Below are 20,975 nucleotides of genomic sequence, written 5' to 3' on the forward strand. Positions count from 1 at the left end.
TATTTCTTTGGTGTATGAAGTAGTTTTGTTTAATAGATTATTATAGTCTTAATGAACAAACCAAATTAAGGAAAAGTGTGCATTTTAGGGATCTTTGATATGTACAAGGGTGAAATGGTGATCATTTGAAAAAGTTGTTTGATATGAATTATTTATGACAATAATTGCCAATATTTATGCACATGTTCTAAGAGGCATGCACCATAAGTTCTAATAAAAATGTATAGCTCAACCAAATACAGTTCAAAAATTCTAAATACTAAACTTCAAGTAGGTGACTATTAGTACATTTGAAATTTATTAATAAAACAATATATATATTAGATTAGATGTATGCTACCCCATTGCTTTATAGCTTAAAAACCATTGTCTAACCATTCCTATTGTTGTTTTAAGAATTTGATGCATAAGTGAGATTAAGAAAAAATAAATGTTGAAGTCCAAAATCTTATTACTAATACTAATAATAAACAATTATAGTTCTTTGGTGTATGAAGTACTTTTGTTTAATTGATTATAGTCGTAATGAACGAACTAACATAAAAGTGGTGTCCACTCGAACGACAGATCTAATTTAGAAATAATTGAACTCCCCACCTGCAACATAAACAATGCTTTATGGAATCTAACCATCTCAAAGTCGGTGTGTTAAACATTTTATGGTCTTGCTGAACGTATCAATCCTAGTTACGTGAATTTAACTTATAGATTATGCCTCATATGTGGGCATGCTATACAATTGTATCAGTTTCATAGGAAGAAAAAGTTTCTGGTGAAAATTGACAACTTTCCTAGTTTCTGAATTCCTATTATAGATATTTGATATTTCTGAATGTCTTCTGTATAAATTTTATTTATAAAATAAAAGTATGTTAGTAGTAAGTCATTGTATTTTTCCTCTACTTTTATGGATTTTCGTTCTAGAAAATCAATTTATTATCTATTACACCATCTAATTAATATACTAATTTTTGTTCTTTTGGTTATATTTTATCTTTTTGATAGTATCCTTTGTATGCTCATGCTGTATATTCTGCAACTAAATATGCCCTAAAGGGACTTGGAGAAACTCTCAAGATTGAAATGATGCCTTATAACATCCGAATTAGTATAGTCTTTCCAGGGTTTGTGGAAACCCTTTTTCTTGACAACTGTAAGTAACCTCATTTCATCTTAACAAGATTTAACAATAATTCTATTATCTTGTAAATTTTGAATTAAATATAAATAGAGAAGTTTTTGCTATCATCTTCATTTACTTTTCTAGATTATGTTTGATTTCTAAGATTTGTGTGTATATAATTGATGATTATAGGTATTATTCTAGACTCCATATTAGTGAATATAATATTTTTGATAGTGTATATAATTGACGATTATAAGTATTAGTCTAGACTCTATATCAATGAATATAATGTTTTTCTTATTGCTATCATGAATAAAGTGTGTAGTTTTTGAATCAAAATCATTGACTTATGTTTCATAAATAGTGGCTCACAAGAACCTATCTTTCATGAGAATGGATGAAACACTTAGCACTCATTGCATCTAGATGATTCTCAGAAAGGTGTAGCGCCTAGACTTCTAGGAAGGTCACCTATCTTAATATTAATCTAAGAACCTACTACAAAGTTTCCATCATGCTTCACTTTTTGTACTCATCACCTAGAAGTAATGAGCGCTAAGTGTTCCATTCTTTCTAGTGAGAGATGGGTCCTTGTGAACCACTACTTAGATCAATGAATTTGATTCAGAAACTACATAGTTGACTCCTCATATAATATAACATTTTTTGTGTTAAATATCTTGTAGTACTCATCAACATAATATTTGTTTTAGCATTTAATTGTGTAAAATGTTTAACATCAACATTTAAGATAAAAATTATATGTTTTTTAATCTATTATTTAATCATAATGATGAGTTATATGACTGATAATAATTAGCACAAAAAATATTCTATAGCCAAAATTCCAATAGTTTTTTAACAACTACTTTTATTTTCTGATCACATTACTTCACCAAAAAAAATTAAGTATGTTAGATTGCAAGATAAAGATCTCAATCTAAATCTTTATCTAAATGAAATAATATATCAATATCTAAAAAGATCCCGCTTAACATTTTTAGAAACATTTTGTAATTATTTGTACATATGTTTCTTTGAGGTTTTAGAAAAGTATATTAAACATGCTAGCACTCAAACGAACATCTAATCTAAAAGGCAGTGTTCAATCAATTTTTCATCTTCATTAATGCATCCTTCAAGTCATCATTATTAGTCCCGCCTATATAGGCAGAGACTTATGTTTTCAACTCATTTTCTAGAATTAGTTTGAATGCATTCTAAAATATTAAATTATATTTATAATGTTTTTGAGTTATGTTATTTTAATTTTAATTTTTTTAAAGCTTTTTCTTTTTCCTAATTGGCTGGTGGTATTTTTGGTAGTGGTTTTTATCTTATTTTATTTTTATTTTTTAAATACTCTGTCTTTTTCTAGAATTGGCTGGTTATATTTTGGCTAGTATTTTTTTCCTTTTAGATAATATAGAGATAAAGATTAATATTATGTTTCAATAAAAATATTTAATATAAAATCTTCCTTTAAAAAAGATTAACCTCCACAAAATATAAGTATTAAGAGTATATATATATATATATATATATATATATATATGTCATATTTTTAAAATATGTTATTCAAAGTTTTAAAGAACTTATTTTATAGATTGTGATATTATTAATAATTTTTTTTTACAAGTATGAAAATGTGTTATGCAATTTTTTTTCAACTCTTAACTCTCTTTTTTTAACAATAGGCAGGACTCCTGCTATATCATAGGTCTTGTCTAAATTTTTTTCTATATTTTGAATGTATATAGGTGGCTTGGAAGATGACAAAAATATCTTGCAGATTGTCAAGGCCACAACTTTCTATAATCGAAGCAAAATAGAGAAACCTAAGCATGTTGAAAAATATACATTGGAAGCGATAAAGAATGGAACATTTCTCTTTACAAGAGGATTCATTAGTCTTGCATTGTTGACATTATCTCATGGACTTGTCCCTACAAACTCATTTGGAAGGGCATTGGTTGAGTTGATATTATATATACCTATGAGACTCATTACCTTTTTCTACCCTAGTTATGTTTATTATGCTATTAAATATATAAATAATAAGAAATTTTACAAATTTACTCAAGAAAGAAAAAGCTAAATCTCAAATTTATATAAATAATTTCAATGGTGAAATTCATATATTATCCATATTTAAAAAAAAATTAGTATCATTTTGATTATCTTTGGTGCAGGAGCACCTTGAAGACAAACAACACTCATGGGATGCCATGAGTCTAAATGGTGAATCTAGGTTTTAGTAGGATTTCTAAAGTCTTATAGACCCAATATAATGTAATAATGATCCAACATGTAAGATCATTGGCATGAGTAATCCAATATAAGCCCTCCCAGTCAAACTAGTCAACCCATCCATGGTATAGTAGGATTAGATGTCTATTGAACATTTTTACAAAAGGTTTTGGTGCAATATAAAAATGAAAAAGTTGTTGAAATTGACCAATTGTTTCTTAACAACAATTTGTCAGTAATGCAACTTTTCACAAAACTAACCAACTACCCATTTCCAATAGTTGAAGCTTTCAAATTATAGTTAGTTGAGTTGGTGTAAATTTACATAAGCCCCTTTGGATCAAATCCAAATAAAGATGTATGTTTTGGATGAAATTGAAGTTGAAAGAAAGAAATAATTTGCTGGTTTTCTGCAACTTTGAGTGTTCTTCACTTGTGTTAAATTGATTCATTGTGTACATTGAATTACTATAATCACAAATACCCAATCCTATAAATGCCAAGTGTAGTTTTTCATTATAAAGTTGATGGAACTTTTTCTTAAATATCAAGAGAGCTTGCATTTATATACAAGTCACATTGGATACTAATAGGCAGTCTTCTTGCATGTGCAAGAGTTTCAGTGAGTGAGCATGGAAGCACTAGCATACATGTTAGCATGGAGTGGTCAATATAGCTTTGTTCATCTATTTTTCCATGTAGTAGTAGGTGAAGAAAGAGGTTCCTTCATGTATAAAAATCCTCATTGAGGGAGGAGAAAATTATGGTTCATGCCCTTTTGAAGGAAGTCACAATTTGATTACTACCCTAATCAATGCTTAGGAATGATATCGATGGTAAGAATGTGATGTTGCCAAAATTGTAAGTCAAATGACTCCAATCCCATTGCTCATTTGATCATGATATTTAAATTATAATTTCCTAAATGAAAGATTCAAGGTGGTGTTACCAATGTTTCTAATTAAATATATATTTTTGTCATGCAATGTTGTTGGTGTAAATACATATTCATTATTTACACTTACTTAAGTTTACTTAGGTTAATGCATTATTTTGTTATTTTATTTTATGAGACACTTAGGAGTTTGCGCACCTTTTTTGATTTGTTATGTTGACAACACAAGAGTATGCAACTCTATTTTGGCACATGGTGTCTACAACATTGATTTGCATGTCATACCCTTGTAGGCTTATCCTCTCATCATTGCACTTACTTCCGTGCTTAATGGAGGATAACCCATATCTGGAAAACATGTGCCTGGTTGTATGACTTATCATGATGCTAATTTTGAGGTATTCTAGATGTATCTCAAAGGCCTTTATATACAGGGACTCCTAGTGTACTTAACAATGCATATTGAATGAATATATTGTCATTCTGATCATACTCTCTCTTTTTGGTCTACAATTGTGCTTGTGTTTGAGTTCTTAGTTCCTTGGTGAATTTTTCCCTTAGAAAAATTCTTACATGGTATCAGAGCTTGGAGATTTTCTCATCACGTAGCTATTTGAGACCATTTGTTGCTTCAACACCTTAGCCCAAATTTGGAGTACTGTAGAAATTGGGAGTGTCCAAAGTGAAATTTGACCTTGCCATTGCATCCAAAATGTTGAATTAGTGAAGATCGACTATAAACTTGGCTACCTTGGCCCAAAGTCAACCGTGAGGAATTTTTTTTTTCAAATCGACACCTAAAGTCCCCAATTTGCAGTTTGGGTATGGTCATTTGCAGATCTATTTGAATTATTTTTTGGGTCAGGCACCCAACAAAGAAACTTTTTTAGCAAAATCGAGTAGTGATACCTCGACTTTTCCATTTGGAGGTATATTTTATTAATTGCAAGTGAGCATTTAAATTGGTGAGTCTACACACATATCTGCAGTCGTATTGCACAATAAACCAATGACCATACCACATTTGCAGTGGGCAATATATTCCAGCATAACCACCTTTTTTGGCCAGGCAGCAACCAATTTTGGTAACTGAGCCTCATATTCCACCTCTGACTGTGGCTTTGTTGTTTGAAGTCTTCATTGCTTTGTTTTTAAACACCTTCGAGTTCAAACCAACAGTGCATGTGGGATATATATATCCCACACCACCAATGGCTTGAGCTTCTCTAGCAAGTAGACTTTCGGTGAACAGAATCATCTTCTCCCAGTGGCATTTGCTCCTATTTTCAGCTAATGGAAGTATCTTCTTCGATACCACTTTTTGAATTTCTTGGCACATTCTCCTCCTGGCGACTGTGTAGTGAAGGAACAACCCATAGGCACCACATGACATCACTTCCACTCAGCCATGCGACATCCTCCAACTTATCTGTGCTCCAATAGCCAATTAAATGCTACCATGTGTCACACTTAGCCCTGACATGTAGGTACCCCATGGACGAATCAATTCTTACCACCTACGTAGTCAACGTACAAACTGCTCAGCCAACAACTGCCTACCACATGTCTATTATTTGACATGTCATATAGACATGCAGTTCGAGTGACATCAGTAGATGACTAAGTGAACAAGTAGCTGCCACATCACCTGCCATGCAAGATTTGACATGTCAATTCCATACAGGACACATGTCATATCCATACAAATCCATATGCCCAGTTAGTTTGACATGTCAACATTTCACTATGTTAAATTTGATGGTCGTTTGACCATCAAAACTAGGCAATTTATAACTTCTACGACGACCATTTGACCATCAAATTTAAGCTCGTAATTTTTCTTCCAAACCCCTCTCTAGATTGCTTTTCGATTTGGTAGCCTAACTTTGTGAGCCCATAACTTGGACGTCCAGACTCTGATTTAGGTGCAATTTTTTTTGAAATTAGGTAGAATTTCCTAAACCTTCCACTGATATGTTATTTTCTAGTTTTGGTGAAAGGATTTTTTAGAAATTGCATTTTTTGGTGACTGTACCTACATAATCCTGCATTTTGCAACTTCAAATGCTCCATATGGGCACATCTGGTCATTTTTTCAGGTTTCATTTTTTTGAAAGTGCATTAATTTTTGTCTACTTCCAAGATCTATAGTTAGATTCTAGGTTTGTGTAGAAAAAATTCTCACTTTCAGAACTAGGGCTTTTTCTGCATTGTAAAGCTTTGATTACTTTTTAGAATTGTTGTACATTTGAGCTACAATGCTTAGTGACAGATTTGAGCCTCAAAAGGTAGTTGTAAAAGAAAAATTAGAACATCCACTTTGTTCATTTTTGACAAGTGGCCCATTGTACATGCACTACTTATAAAGTGCCAAAAGCATCTTTTTTGGGGGGGTCTTTGATTGAGTGAAATGGTGGGGTGTGTATTGTGTTCTTGTGTCTCTCTTTTGTGCTCTTTTCATTTTTTGCATCATGGGTTTTAAATGTCTACCTCTAATTTCATGCAATTATTCTACATGGAAAGATATTGCATGGAGTAGATTAATGGAAAAAGGATATAGTCTTTATGCTAATGGTACAATTACCAAACCTACTGATGCTAAAGAACTCATTAATTGGCAAGCTCAAGACTAACAAGCTTTAGGAGTTATTAGGAATTATGTTCATAGAGATTTCTTGTTTCACATTGCTAGTTGTACAAAATCCAAAGCAGCTTGGGACAAACTTAAATCATTGTATGGTAAGGTGGATGAAGAAAAGGGATTTTAGATTGAGGATGATCTACTTCTCTTAGATCCAAAGAACTTTGACACAATTCAAGATTACATCAACAAAGCCAATGAGTATAGGGCACTTCTTAAAGATTGTGGAAATCCCATGAAGGATGAAAAGTTGATTCATCACATCTTGAAGAGGCTACCTTCAGAGAATGCTTCCTTTGTTTCAAGTTTCAATACTCATAGGTTGACCATGGGATCTACTTACCAAAAGCCTTCATTTGATGCATTCCCAAAGATGTTGATTGTTGAACAATCTCACTTGATGGATTTAGGACTTATCAAGTCATCAAAGACTAAAGCCTTGGTGGCTAGTGATGAGCACCAATCAAGTCAAGGAGGGAAAAGCAACAACAAAAAGAAGTAGTGGAAACATAAAACAAAATCTAAGACACAAAAATCCTCCTCACAAAAAGGCAGTTTGTCTTCCAACAAGAAGGGAAGTAATGAAAAGAAGGACAAACTATTTTGTGCATATTGCAAAAAGCCAAATCATGATGAGCATCATTGCAAAACTAAAAGAATTGATGAGTTGGAAAACCTACTCAAGAGGAACAAGATTCAAGTGCCAGGTACTTCCAAGGATTCTACTCCAACCTCTTCAAAGGGTAAAGGGCAAGCACTTATGGTAAACACAAGTTCTTCTTCGGAATGGATACTTGACTCGGGTGCCTCTTACCAAATGGGTTCTTCAAAGGGAGACTTTTCTTCATTGAAGTAGTCAAAGGTACCACACATCTTCATGGGAGATGATACTAAAATGGAAGTTGAAGGGAAAGAACATGTGGAAATGGAAAATGGAGAATTCAAAGATGTTCTCTACATTCCATACCTTAGCTCCAATCTCCTCTTAGTTTACCAAATTACTCACCTTGGAGATGGTTATAAAGTTGAGTTCCTTCCAGATTCAGTGATGGTGCATAGTCTTAGAATGATTCATTGGTTGTAGTGGGGGAAGTCAATGATGACAAGAGTCTTTATTTCTTCTCCCATTATGTGCCTAAGTCTCCTTCTCAAGCCTTGTTGACTCACTCTACTTCAGAAATCACATTATGGCATGAGTAGTTTGGTCACCTTGACTTGAACCACTTTCTTCATCAACTTTGCTCAAAACATATAGTCAAAGGTCTACCTAACATCAAATTTTCTAAGGGAGAATGTTCATCATGTTTAGTGAATATGAATCTCAAGGAGAAGTATGGTAAAGGGAAGTCTTCTAGAGCTCCAGTTATTCTACAGTTGGTTCACATGGTTTTACCAGGATCCTTTGCAGTGACTTCAATCAGCCAAGGCTACTACATCCTCACATTTGTTGATGACATTTCATGATTCACTTGGGTCTACTTCCTTCATCATAAGAATGAAGTGGTTCATAAGCTTCAAGAATTTAATACTCATGTTGAACAAAAATCCAAGAAAGCCATCAAGGTACTATAGGTGGACAATGAGAACAAATATGCAGACAGAAGACTTAAAGACTTTTGTAGACTTGTGGGAATTGATCTTTAGAATCCACCAAAATTTAGTCTACAAAAGATAGATGTTGTAGCTATGAGGATTAGGACTCTCAAAACCATGGCAAGTTGCATGATAAAAGCCAAGTCTCTTGATCCTACATTAGAAGTTGAAGCCATTAGTAGTGCTACTCACATACTTAATAGGTTTCCTCATAATGCCTTAGATGACAAGACTCCTTTTGAGGCATGGCACATTAGAAAGCTAGTTTTTAGTCACCTTAGAGTCTTTAGTTGTCCAACATGGTAAAACCTATCTTCAAGGGGTTGCAAGGCACTGACACCTAGGCCTTGTACTTTCATTGGGTATGAAGACAATGTGAAGGCATAAAGACTTATGGATCCAGAGACTCATGAGATTTTTGTGGAGAAGGATGTGCACTTTGAGGAAAGTTCACCAAGATTATCCTCTAATCCTCTCCACACTTCATACACAGTGGAAACTAATAGTGACACCAACAATAGTGCTTCAACAGATTTAGACACATGGGGTTCTATCGACAATTGCAGTCAGAGGTCACATCATCAATCCAGTGCACATGCTTATATTACCATAGTGAAAGGTCTAGCACAACATGGTACATCTTGTCTTCTAACTCCAACTTCAGTTGATTTGGGAGATAGTCTTGATGACTTACATCTTCTCATTGATGAAGGTGATCCTTCTATAGTTGTTGCGAGGGCTCACTCTAATCCTCATGTCCATTCTCTACATGATCAATCTTCACAGGTTGGTGTGATTGTGGATCCTTATGAACAATAGTTGTTGGAGGTCTCTTTGTTAGTTGAGGAGATAGATGGTTCATTAGAATAGGTTCAACAAACATCCTTTCCAGATCTCCATTTGTTCTTTTTAGCTCAATTCGAAGGGGTCAGCATTAGCATCAGCTCAGGGATACTTGAGTAGGTTTTAGGGCCACCATACATCTTTTGGATTGTACCTTTTTCTCTATTTCTTCCAAAGGAGAGAAATGTCATTCAACATTCTTGGACCAGCTTCTTCCTTGGAGTGGCTTTCACTTGTCAGCATTCTTCATTTGGCGGGTACTACCTTGTCTCTCTTCCTCTTCTTTCTTATGGTGGGGACTTTTTCCTCTTATGAGGTTTTGTCTCTCTCCTTCTTTGCTTTTGTATATACTAGATGTATGTCATAATGGGGGGGGGGGATCTTGATTAATCCATCCATCCATGCATCCCTTTTATCTCTCTTTTTGGGGGAGGGTTTTTCCTATGTGTTTTTACCTCTTTCTCCACTTTATGAGAGATTGCATCTCATTATGTACATGGGTACCTAACATGGCATAGTAGATGGGACCCATTATGCTCTTCATCCTAGTTTTCATAAGCTTAAGGGAATTCCCCTAAGTTGAACTTAAGGGGGGGGTGTGTTGGTGTAAATACCTATTCACTATTTACACTTACTTATGTTTACTTAGGTTAATGTACTATTTTTTTTATTTTGCATTATTTTTTATTTTATTTTATGAGACACTTAGGAGTTTGCACACCTTTTTTGAGTTGTCATGTTGACAACACAAGAGTATGAAACTCTATTTTAGCACATGGTGTCTACAACACTGATTTTCATGTCACACCCTTGTAGGCTTGTCCTCTCATCATCACACTTACTTTCATGCTTAATTGAGGATAACCCATATCTAGTGGACATGTGCCTGGTTGTATGACTTATCATGATACTGATTTTGAGGCATTCTAGATGTATCTCAGAGGCTTATATATATATATATATATATATATATATATATATATATATATATATATATATATATATATATATATATATATATATATATATATATATATATATATATATATATATATATATATATATATATATAGGCACTCCTAGTGTACTTAAGAATGCATATTGAATGAATATATCATCATTCTGATCATACTCTCTCTTTCTGGTCTATAGTTGTGCTTGTGTTTGAGTTCTTAGTTCCTAGGTAAATTTTTCCCTTAGGAAAATTCTTATAGATGTCCCCTTGACACATTATCTCTTATTAATAATGACATTCATATCTCTCAAACATGGAAGTAATTTTGAGGTAAAATTAACTTACACAATTATGTGAACAATTTCTAACAAGAGATGGAAAGTTGTTATACCCACTGGGGAATCCTTGGAACACAAGATTAAAACATGCACTAAGTAATATTTTTTAATAGAAGTTACCTACTACAATGCAAAGCAACCAAGTGCAATAAATAAGCATCAACACAAGATCATAATCTCAAGAAACATAGCATAACAAGCTATTTAAAGAACAAGTGGAAGTCTTTCTAACACTTCAAAAAATTCCCAATATAACCAAGTACCCATAATGGATAATACACACATCTCCAAGAATAATACAAGAGTACATATAAAATCTACAATTCACAAGAGGGAGATACTATACTATCTAACACAAGAAAGATGTTTTTTTTAAAAGTCCAAAATAAATATTCCTAACATGGTCAAACATATCACTTCAATCCTAAATATTCATAGAATAATTCAAAAAATGGCAATAATCTACAAAAGACCATGTAAAAGCCAAGGAATCAAAGTACAAGTCCAAGGAAAACCACACTAAACATTAAAGCTAAAACTTGAAATCTGGCTAAGCCCAAATTCCTAAAATCTTAAACTCCTAAAATCTGACTAATTACTTTGATGACTTTTAGAATTTGGAATCTTTATCTAACTTCTAGCTAGAATGCCTCTCAAGTGAATTGTTACATATATAAAATATATTTTAAGTATACGATAGAACAATATGCCAAAATATATTTTATATATGTAAAAAGAACTTGAAATAGATCTGGAAACCAACTTGAACCCCTAAGGACCAACTCAAGTAACTTAAAACATCATTCATCATCTAATAAATGAAGACAACAAAGGATGATCACATGTGAAAAACACTACATAGATGCCTAATTACAGACGCCAATCTTTAGATATGAAAAAATCAGATGATGAATAGATTGGAGAACATAAAAATGATATAGTCTAGTAAGGTCAAAGATGAAAAATCATAGGTGTAGATAACAAAATGTAAATGCCAATCTATGCAAACAAAAATATGCTGAAATGCATCTAAATTCTCAGGTCAGATGCAACATAGATGACATTTCCTTAAGTAGAGATGACAAAAAAGAAACTTATGATAAAAATGCATAAAGTAAAAGCTAGAACTAAGAGGAAGCAAGGAATAACTGAATATTAACAACCTCCACACTAGGGAGTATTAGATACACACAAATTGAGGCAATAATCACTCAAGCATGAAGAAGAAGAAAGAGAACCAACCTTAACTATTCTCCAAGGACCCGAGACAAGCAAGGAACAACTAAATATTAACAACCTCCTCACTAGCGAGTATTAGATACACACAAATTGAGGCAATAATCACTTGAGCATGAAGAAGAAGAAAGAAAACCAACCTTTAATATTCTCTAAGGATGTTAGACAAGCAAGGATCAACTAAATATTAACAACCTCCACACTAGGGAGTATTAGATACACACAAATTGAGGCAATAATCACTTGAGCACCAAGAAGAAGAAAAAGAAATAACCTTAACTATTCTCCAAGGATGTGGTCTCAAACCACATCTAAAATCCAAAGAAAAACCAAAGAATCTTATAATAGACTAGAATTCAATGAAAAAGAATAAATCACAACCAAGCTCTATTGGACTCATTACGAAGAGAATGAATCCCAAGATGATCTGACATAAAAAATAGGATACCAACATCCCTCAAATATTCAAGATGACATCCACATCTCGAAAATCTAACAAGAAGCTCTAGATTGTAAAATAATCAATTTCTGGAAAAATTCAGCAAGGGTACAAAAATCAACATTTTAACATGAAAGGGCACTTTCAACCCAAGATGTAGAATACTCAGAAGGTCCTATAACCATTTTGACTTGACCAATATACTCTTTGAAGCAAAGACTATCAACCTCAAAATCTAAATCATGCCAAAACTAACAAATGACAAGCTTGTGAGGGCATGCAAAATAATGCAACAAGAAAAAGGTCAAAAGATAAACTTGGATTTTGGCTATGCAAATAAAACACATTGGTCTAAATGTACCTAGAAACACACTTATAAAATAAAATTCCTCTTTTATTCACTTTACAAAATTCTTGTACCCTAACGGTATAAAGACTTGCATTTTAAAACATAAAATGTGTACTAGCACAACCAGGGATGGAAAGTGCTAAAATACGTGGGGAAAGAGCATAAATACACATAGAAATAACAATGAATAAGTTGTGATTACACAAATAAATAAGAGTGGAATGAAGAGCCCTACCTCTCAAATGAAGAAAAACATAAAATGAAGAGGAATAAATAAATCCAATACCAAATCAATCAACATGCTCAGCAAAGGGGACTAATCTTGGCACAAATCTAGTAAGCCGCTCCACACAAGAATCTAACAACTAGATCAAACCCAACAAGAAAAAATCCAAATTCCTCACAAGAATGTTTAAGCAATTTATGCTCTCCCAAAATGAAAAAGTGAGAGAAATGAATTCTAATTCCTCATTAAAAGTCACTTTTCTCCCAAAGACAAAATAAAAATAAAATAAAATCTCTTCGAACAATTAAATGGGATAGGCTAATCTCTAGACAAAATGCACTAAAGACAAAACAAAGTCAAAACCTTTTTTTTTTCCAGATTCACAAAAACATAGTGATTTTTTACCAATTTTGTTGTTGTTTTTTACTATAAACTATGTAGATCATGAAGATCAAATGCTTAAATTTTTAGAAAACTTGATGATGGTTTCAATTTTTAAAAATATGGTCAACTATAGAGTTTGTAGGAAGGACATTGGCATCCCAATTAAATTAAAACCCCAAAATCAACACAAACTCAACCTAGGTTAAATTAATCAATTTCTATTAAATAGAATAACTCTATGGAAAATTTATTTGGTAATATAAAATAACTATAGAATAATTAAATTAAGAAATGTTAATTAAAACCCTCTTTCATGATAACTATGGTAACTCTAATGCACAAACACACCACTGGTCTTTCAATAATGCATAATGAATATGGATTTACCAACCATGTATTAGATGGATATATTAATGTAATAATTAATCATAGATATATCATCCCTATAGAAATGATATTGGCTTAGTATGAAAGGTTAGAATCACTATCACTTGTGTCCACTACTAGGTATATAGGCATACACTCAGTTCCTGAAAGTTAAAATGAGCATGTATTTGGACCTATTTAGTAAACATATAAACATCAAGACTAGGCACTCATAATAAATGATAGCCAAATAACCATGTATAACCAATGCTACCTAGGTTAATAGTAACTTGCAAAGTGATATCATGATGTCATTTCAGCTAGTGATCAATAACAAAATGAATGAGTACATGACAAGTAAGGTTAAAGAGAAGGAAGTCAACAAGGTTGTTTTTAGTATGAATTAGTCCAAAGCCCCTAGTCTTGATGGGATTCCTCCAGCTTTCTTCTAGGAATTCTGGGACATTGTCAAGTACAATGTAATCCATGTTTCTCGTGATTTTGTCAAAATGAGTAAACTACTGAAGGAACTCAATCAAACATTCATTTTTATCATCCCTAAGATGGAGGACCCTAGAAGGCTAGAAGATTTTAGACCCATTAGCTTTTGTAACACAATTTATAAGGTTCTTGCTAAGGTTATGGTAAATCATATCAAGCCCCTTCTTGATTAGTTCATTGGCCCCTACCAGAATGGTTTTGTGCTAGGGAGGCAGATTCTTGACACGGTAATAACCACTCATGAGGTAATTCATTCAATGAAAAGGAGCAAGAACCCAAGTATGAACCTTAAACTGGGTATTTCCAAACCTTTTGATAAGGTTAGGAGGGAATTCCTTTATGTTATTCTCATCAAGCTTGGTTTTAATGAGAATTTTACTAGAATTATAAAAATCACTATAACCTCTCTTACTTTTTCAGTGCTTATTAATGGAGCTCCTGAAAAATTCTTCTCTTCCTCCCAAGGTCTACGTCAAGGTGACCCGCTATCTCATTACCTATTTATCATTGTGGTAGAGGTTTTAAGCAGAAATTTAGTTTCTTTGACTAACTTTGGCAGAATTAAGGGTATTAAACATCATTCCTAGTGCCCCCCACAAATTATCCAGTAGTTTATGGATGATACATTCTTATTTGATATCTCCTCTATTTGTGAAGCTAAAGAATGGAAAGACACCCTAAATCAGTATGCGTTGGTTTCTGATCAATGTATAAATTACCAAAAAAGAAAAGTGTAGTTCTTTAACATTGTTGCCAATTTGAGAGAAAAGGTGATTGGTATTCTTGGTTACCAGGAGGCATCTTTTGCAACTACTTATCTTGTTCTCCTACTCACAATAATTGAAGTTCCCAATCAGTATTGAAATGGACTAGTTTAATGCTTTGAGAGAAAAAAGATAAGCTAGAAAGGTAAAATTTTAAGCAATGTAGGGAAACTCTTGCTTCTCTTCACATCCTTGCAGGGCATCTTGGTGTATTTCCTCTCCATTTTCAAAATCCCAGGTAGATTTACAGAAATTCTTGATAAAATCCAACATAATTTTTTATGGTCTGGCACTAAAGAGAAGTCTAGAATGAGTTTGGTAAGATGGGAGAAAGTTTTTCATCCTAAAGCACTTGGAGGATTGAATATAAGAAGTATAGGACACTTGAACAAGGCCCTCCTAACCAAAATCGACTAGAAATTGGTGAAATCTCAAGGTAGTTGGTGTAGCATTGTAATGGCTAAGTATCTTGGAGCATCTTCTTTCCATCAATTCCCTTTGGAATATGCTCTCCCCCAAGGTTCCAAGATCTTGAACAATGTGGTTAACACCCAAAAAATCTTCAAGATGGGTTTTCGTTGGATCATGGGGAATGTAAACTCTATTGAATTCTAGGAAGATCAATGGCTCCAAGAAAACCCACTCATGCACACTAAGTTCCTACCTATTTGCAAGAGGTGTACTAGATTGTATGCCTCTTTGACTTGAAGCTTTATCACCCTTAATGGACAATGGATTAAATTTTAGAACTAGGAGCCTATGGAGTTGGGCCTTTCCTAGGAGCTGCAAGACCTTGTCTAGAATTATAGGATTCCCCTCACCCTAGTGGAGGATTTTTTAGTTTGGAAACTTACCCCCTTGGGTGAGTTCACAGTGAAGTTTTCTTACCTCAGTTGTCTCAAGGGAGAGGTGGCCTAGGCAGATTGAAGAAAGGTCTGGCACCCTTGGATCCTACCAAAGAGAAACTTCATGTGGTGGATGACTTTGCATGGGTCTATCATCACTATAGATAACCTCCAAAGAAGAGGGTATCAACTTGCTAACTACTTCATATTATGCCTCTTAGATGTTGAATCTATCTCACACCTTCTTATCCACTACCCTTTTTCTATGGAAGTATGGAGGAAAGTCCTTGCCTTATGGGAGGTCCATTGGTGTGTCGATGGTGAGTTTTAAAAAATTGTTCACTCAGACAATCTATTTGCCCACCCTTACCTCAAAAACTTATGGTCTATTCACCCCCCATATGTTTCATTTAAAATCTAGAAGGAATAGAACAATAAAATTTTTAGGAAAGGGAGCATACTTACAATAATTCGATATGAATCATCACAACAGGTGGCAAGCCTTCAATTATCCATTTGGGTAGGAGGACAAGGATCTTCATAAAGGGATCATTTTTCAAGATTGTATGAAAATTCACATTAATGATTCAATTGTCATGATCTTTAAGTATTTCTAAAAAAGATACATACGGTGGATTCATCGAGATGTAAAGCCTATCAATTGATGATAAAAAAGACAAATTGTTGAATTCCCCCTCCAACTATAGCGAGCAATAGTCATTTACAAATAGAAATGGACAGCTAACATGTGACACTAAGGGCAGCTTTTCAATTTTTGGGAAACCTTGTTGACTTATGATGGTTATGCACTAAATTTTCCTTTTAATATTGGATGCTTTTTCTTTCATATTTAGTAACTACCAACCTTGCAACAAGTCTATGCCAGAAATTTTGAAGAATTGGTGGTTGACCTAGGTGATGGCATGAGTACTAGTGATCATATTAAACCTATGGGAGTGGAGGCTAGCATTCATAATAGCAAAGTGATGATGGTTTATCTATAGGAGAGTGGCCTTTTACCATTTATGGAAGGGATGATGAAACACGATGAGAATGTCTTTATGCAGTTCTTTAATTCATGGAAGGAAATGAAAGTGACTATCAATGGGATGGGTTTCAAAATCTCAGAGGCAATTATTGCGAAGGTTGGAGAGTTTTTCATGGAAGGAAAGAACTCTAGCATAGGTAGGCCAAGGTTAATGAGGAAATTAGTTTGTTGAAATTCTTCAAATTCAAGGAAGAACCAATGTGAATGTGTGGTGGTTTTTCAAGGGAAGCCCTTCCTAAACCTTGGGATTTCATTTGCTATGCTATTATGAGGTACATTACTCTCAAGGATTGGTTCTAGGTACTCTATTATTACCATGTCCCCATTATTAATCACTTTAAAAACTTGGACCATATTTCCTTCTTATTTCTTTTGTTGCATTCTATGGAATATTATATCTATAAGGCTAGGAGGAAATAAGAGGAGGGTAAAACCTTCTACCTCATCCATTAGGGGCTAATGAAAAAACTATATATCCACCATCTCACTCAAAACTCATCACTTATGGTTAACTCATTGGCTTTTGTCACCCCCCAAGTCTCTTTGGACCTTGACCTTGGTCCTAGCCATAAAAAAAGTTAAGAAAACCCCTAGATCTAAGGTTAAAATTAGCCTAAACTGATTCAAATACAAACACTAGGAAGAGTAAGTAGAGTGCCAGGAAAACCAACAAATACATCTAGTTGGAAAAATTTAGGTCCCCCCCCACCCCAAGCATGATCCTAGCTCTAAATCTACAGAAAGCAATGTTAAACTTGTTAAAAATGAAGAGACTTCCTTAGCACACAAAGACTATCCCTAACCTCCTTAGCCCCTCTCATATTTCTGACACCCTTAAAGCTACCCTGGCTAGAAGTGGGGGAAAAGACATTACCTCCCCTAGGAAAGGTACTCCTAAAGGTGGGGGGAGAAATGGAAAGCATAGCCATGGAAAAAGCCACAACAATGCTAGACTAGATAGGCTTGAGAAGTTGATGAGGGATTTAGCAGATAATCACATTGGTATCTACTAGAAATTTGACACTTTGGTTGAATTCTCCTCCAAATTCATGCATTCTGCAACCACCACCCTTTACTTTTTGTACATGAATAAAGATGAGAAAGATTTGGGCAAGGAGAGCAAGACAACCAGATCCATTTATGGGTTCCTAGTGAAGGACTAGTTGAAGACGATCCTATACAAACTGATGAGAATGGAGGGGGAGGACATGAATAAGGATGCACCTAAGAAAAAGAAAGATGAGGATCTTGGAAAGAAGGATGGTACCTAGCCCTTGGTCTGGTATTTTCCTTTTCTTTTTATGTTGTTGGTTACTTTGAACTGGTTGCCCTATGGGGTTTTACATTATATGCTTATGTCGATATGTGGGATTGATAGTAGCAATTTTTTTAAGTCTTGTTGGTTTATTTTTCAGTTTTTTCTTTCTAATAGTTTCAGGACTGATGGTACTATTAATTTGTCTATGGACATTATATGTTTTTCAAAGTTTAAAGTTGGATATCAGTTAGATGACTAGGAGGTAACCTCCAGCTGACTTTTCAACCTTTTTATACTTTGGGGTTAGTTCCCCATCTTTTTGGGTGCTATCTAATACTTCAAAAACATAGATAACCATAATGAAGGAGAATGAGACACCATGTATATCTCACAAGCAAGTGACTATGGCTCTGTCTCACTTTGTACAAGCACCTACATGCAATCCACACATAGTAGAGGTGTAGCACATCTTAACAACACATAATCACCTTAATATTACATTTAAATTAAATCCATTTTAAAATGTTATTTCTAGCAATATGAGCATATGACAATTAAGTCTCTATAAAACTTCCATTAGCATATAAGGCATAGTGTCTAAGAATCATTGACAATCATCCTAATAATCTAATCCAATATTATTGAATGCAAAAAATATCATATATCATAAGGAACAATCATTAAAATATGCTCTAACTAATATATAACCACATAATTAAACATCATAATATTTCACTTAATGAAACCTATCTTTCTAGATACATCAATATATATTTAATCACCAAGTATATGTACTTTGTTCTGCTTACAACCCAAAATTTGAGGATCTATTAGCTCTTGGTAAGCACTAGCTTGGAGCAACACTACAAAATCATCAAAGTTCCTATCTAAATTGTGATAGTTGAAATGAAAACAAGGCTAGAGAGAAAGATGAGGGAAATATATAGAGAAATAAAGGAATAAAGATGTAGAGAGGGAGGCAAAGGTAAAGAGAGATAGGAAGGACATTATAGTATTATCATAACTTTAAATTAATCAAATTTTACTTATAGTTAATATGTAATATCTAATAATAATTAGATGATGTCATAAAGAAAGTGTATCACATCAAAGATATTTATAGGTAAGCATGTGTGTCAATTATCACGTAGATTAAGATTGTCATTTTAAATCTACAATGACAAAAACCTTCATAAAAGGACATAAACACGAAGTGAAGGATCTTAATTACTTTTTGTTTGTAAGTGTAGTTGTGGAGGCAATTATGGAAGCTCTATGTTCCCAATAATAAAAACTTTAACTTTAAAAAAAATATATCATAAATAATATTGAAATGATTTTAAAATATTTATTTTAATTAGACGATGTAATTAGATTTTAATAAAATTTTAGTGATAAGAAGATAGTTCTTGATATTCATTTATTGTATTTGCTGTAGGCAATAGTATCTATTGCATGTAGTTTCACTCAAATTGAATTAGTTTCCACCAATCAAAAACTATTATTTTTTCTAAATGAAATATTTCTATAGTTTTTATATTTATTTTTATAATTTATGTATTATAAAAAACCTTTATGTCAAACATGATTGGTTAAATTTATTTAGTATTATAAGACCCCTTTTTGTGGATCTATTTCCATATAACACTTTTTTAGGCAAGATTTTTGGAATGCACATTACAAAAAAATATTAGTAGTAGTTTTTTTTTTTGAACAAAAAAGAGGGGTAAAAATTTATTAAGATAGAAAGGAATACAACAAGGAGAGCTCAACAAGGAGCTCGATCCTGAGCAATAAGATCATCAAATTCTTGCACCATCTCAAAGGACAGTTGCCCCCTATCCCTAATATTCCAACCCGGATCATGACTAGAAGCCCATTTGGCTAAACAATCAGCAGGTAAGATTCAACAAATTTTGATTTTGATTTTTAATACATTTTTAGTTCCTCGTCTTATTTCTCTTTAATCTTAAATTGAGTTAATAAAATATTTAATTTACAAAAAAATTGTTGTAAATATCAAATGTAAATAGTATTTAATTCATAAAAAATAAACAAAGTTCTACTCTAAATATTTAATCATTTAAATACAATAATTTTATTATCTAACCATTGTATATTTTACAATTCTATTAATACATTATATTTTAAATCAATTCAAATGTATACATTATTATCAACTATCAAATCAAATTAATTAAATTATTATTATTATTAGATCAAACAAAATAACAATTATATTATGAATATGGAAGCCAAATTTTCTACATTTTAGTATCCTCATTATTATATTTTTTATGAGTATTTTAGTTTAAATAAAATATTAATATTTTAAGATATATTGAAGTTAGTTATAATAGTAGGATGACATTTATATGATTAATTAGATATTGATTTTAATTTAAAAAATCATATTTTTTGAATATTTAGATATTTAAAATAGAATGATGAGTTTTATAATTCGAAATTAAAAAATTAGACTATTAATTTATTAATCACTTAATTAAACTTATAATATAACTTAGTAGTTTAATTGATACTATTCTACTCTACTTTTTACTTCATTAAATATTATCAAACAAATACATGCCACTATGTGGCACTTGTTTTATATAATTTTCAAATAGATTTTATATTTCTTTTAATATTAAAAAGTTTGTTCGATTTAATTCAGAAGAGTGCATAAATATATAATCATAACATTAATAATGGAAAGACAAATTTTATTGAGTAATAATTATAAGAGTAGTAAGAGTTCTTGAAAGTAATAAAACATTAAAGAGAATTTATGATTATTAAAAAATTTAATGCTATAAACTCTATCTTAGGTAAGACATCAAAGCTAACAATTTTTATTTGATCATAATATAATATTGACATGAAGGTGAGCCTAAGAGGAAGAAGAGCTACCATGACAT

General features: G+C 32.6%; 2 protein-coding genes across 2 annotated transcripts in view; one reads left to right on the top strand and one right to left on the bottom strand.

Moving 5' to 3' along the window:
• Positions 1-430: 430 nt before the first annotated feature.
• LOC149580650 (uncharacterized) lies at positions 431-3,224 on the top strand. The gene is made up of 3 exons (XM_089805319.1): positions 431-487; positions 1,006-1,153; positions 2,887-3,224. The coding sequence occupies exons 1-3, from the start codon at positions 431-433 to the stop codon at positions 3,222-3,224; spliced, it is 543 nt and encodes a 180-aa protein (XP_089661445.1).
• A 2,333-nt stretch (positions 3,225-5,557) lies between these two features.
• The window catches only part of LOC149580651 (uncharacterized), a 25,609-nt gene continuing 10,191 nt past the window's right edge, over positions 5,558-20,975 (bottom strand). Inside the window, exon 3 of the mRNA XM_089805328.1 lies at positions 5,558-5,700. Within this exon, the coding sequence (XP_089661454.1) occupies positions 5,558-5,700 (143 nt within the window). The remainder of the gene's footprint in view (positions 5,701-20,975) is intronic.

The sequence above is a fragment of the Cupressus sempervirens genome, chromosome 1, assembly GCF_028749045.1.
Source record: "Cupressus sempervirens isolate cs-2001-9-10 chromosome 1, ASM2874904v1, whole genome shotgun sequence".
Taxonomy (NCBI): domain Eukaryota; kingdom Viridiplantae; phylum Streptophyta; class Pinopsida; order Cupressales; family Cupressaceae; genus Cupressus; species Cupressus sempervirens.

What these genes read in the sequence shown, in the direction of transcription:
- LOC149580650 (XM_089805319.1), top strand. Translation starts at nt 431, where the DNA reads ATGTTGAAGTCCAAAATCTTATTACTAATACTAATAATAAACAATTAT. An exon ending in TAAACAATTATAGTTCTTTG is followed by an intron (nt 488 to 1,005) that starts GTGTATGAAGTA and finishes TCTTTTTGATAG; the next exon opens with TATCCTTTGTATGCTCATGC. An exon ending in AACCCTTTTTCTTGACAACT is followed by an intron (nt 1,154 to 2,886) that starts GTAAGTAACCTC and finishes GAATGTATATAG; the next exon opens with GTGGCTTGGAAGATGACAAA.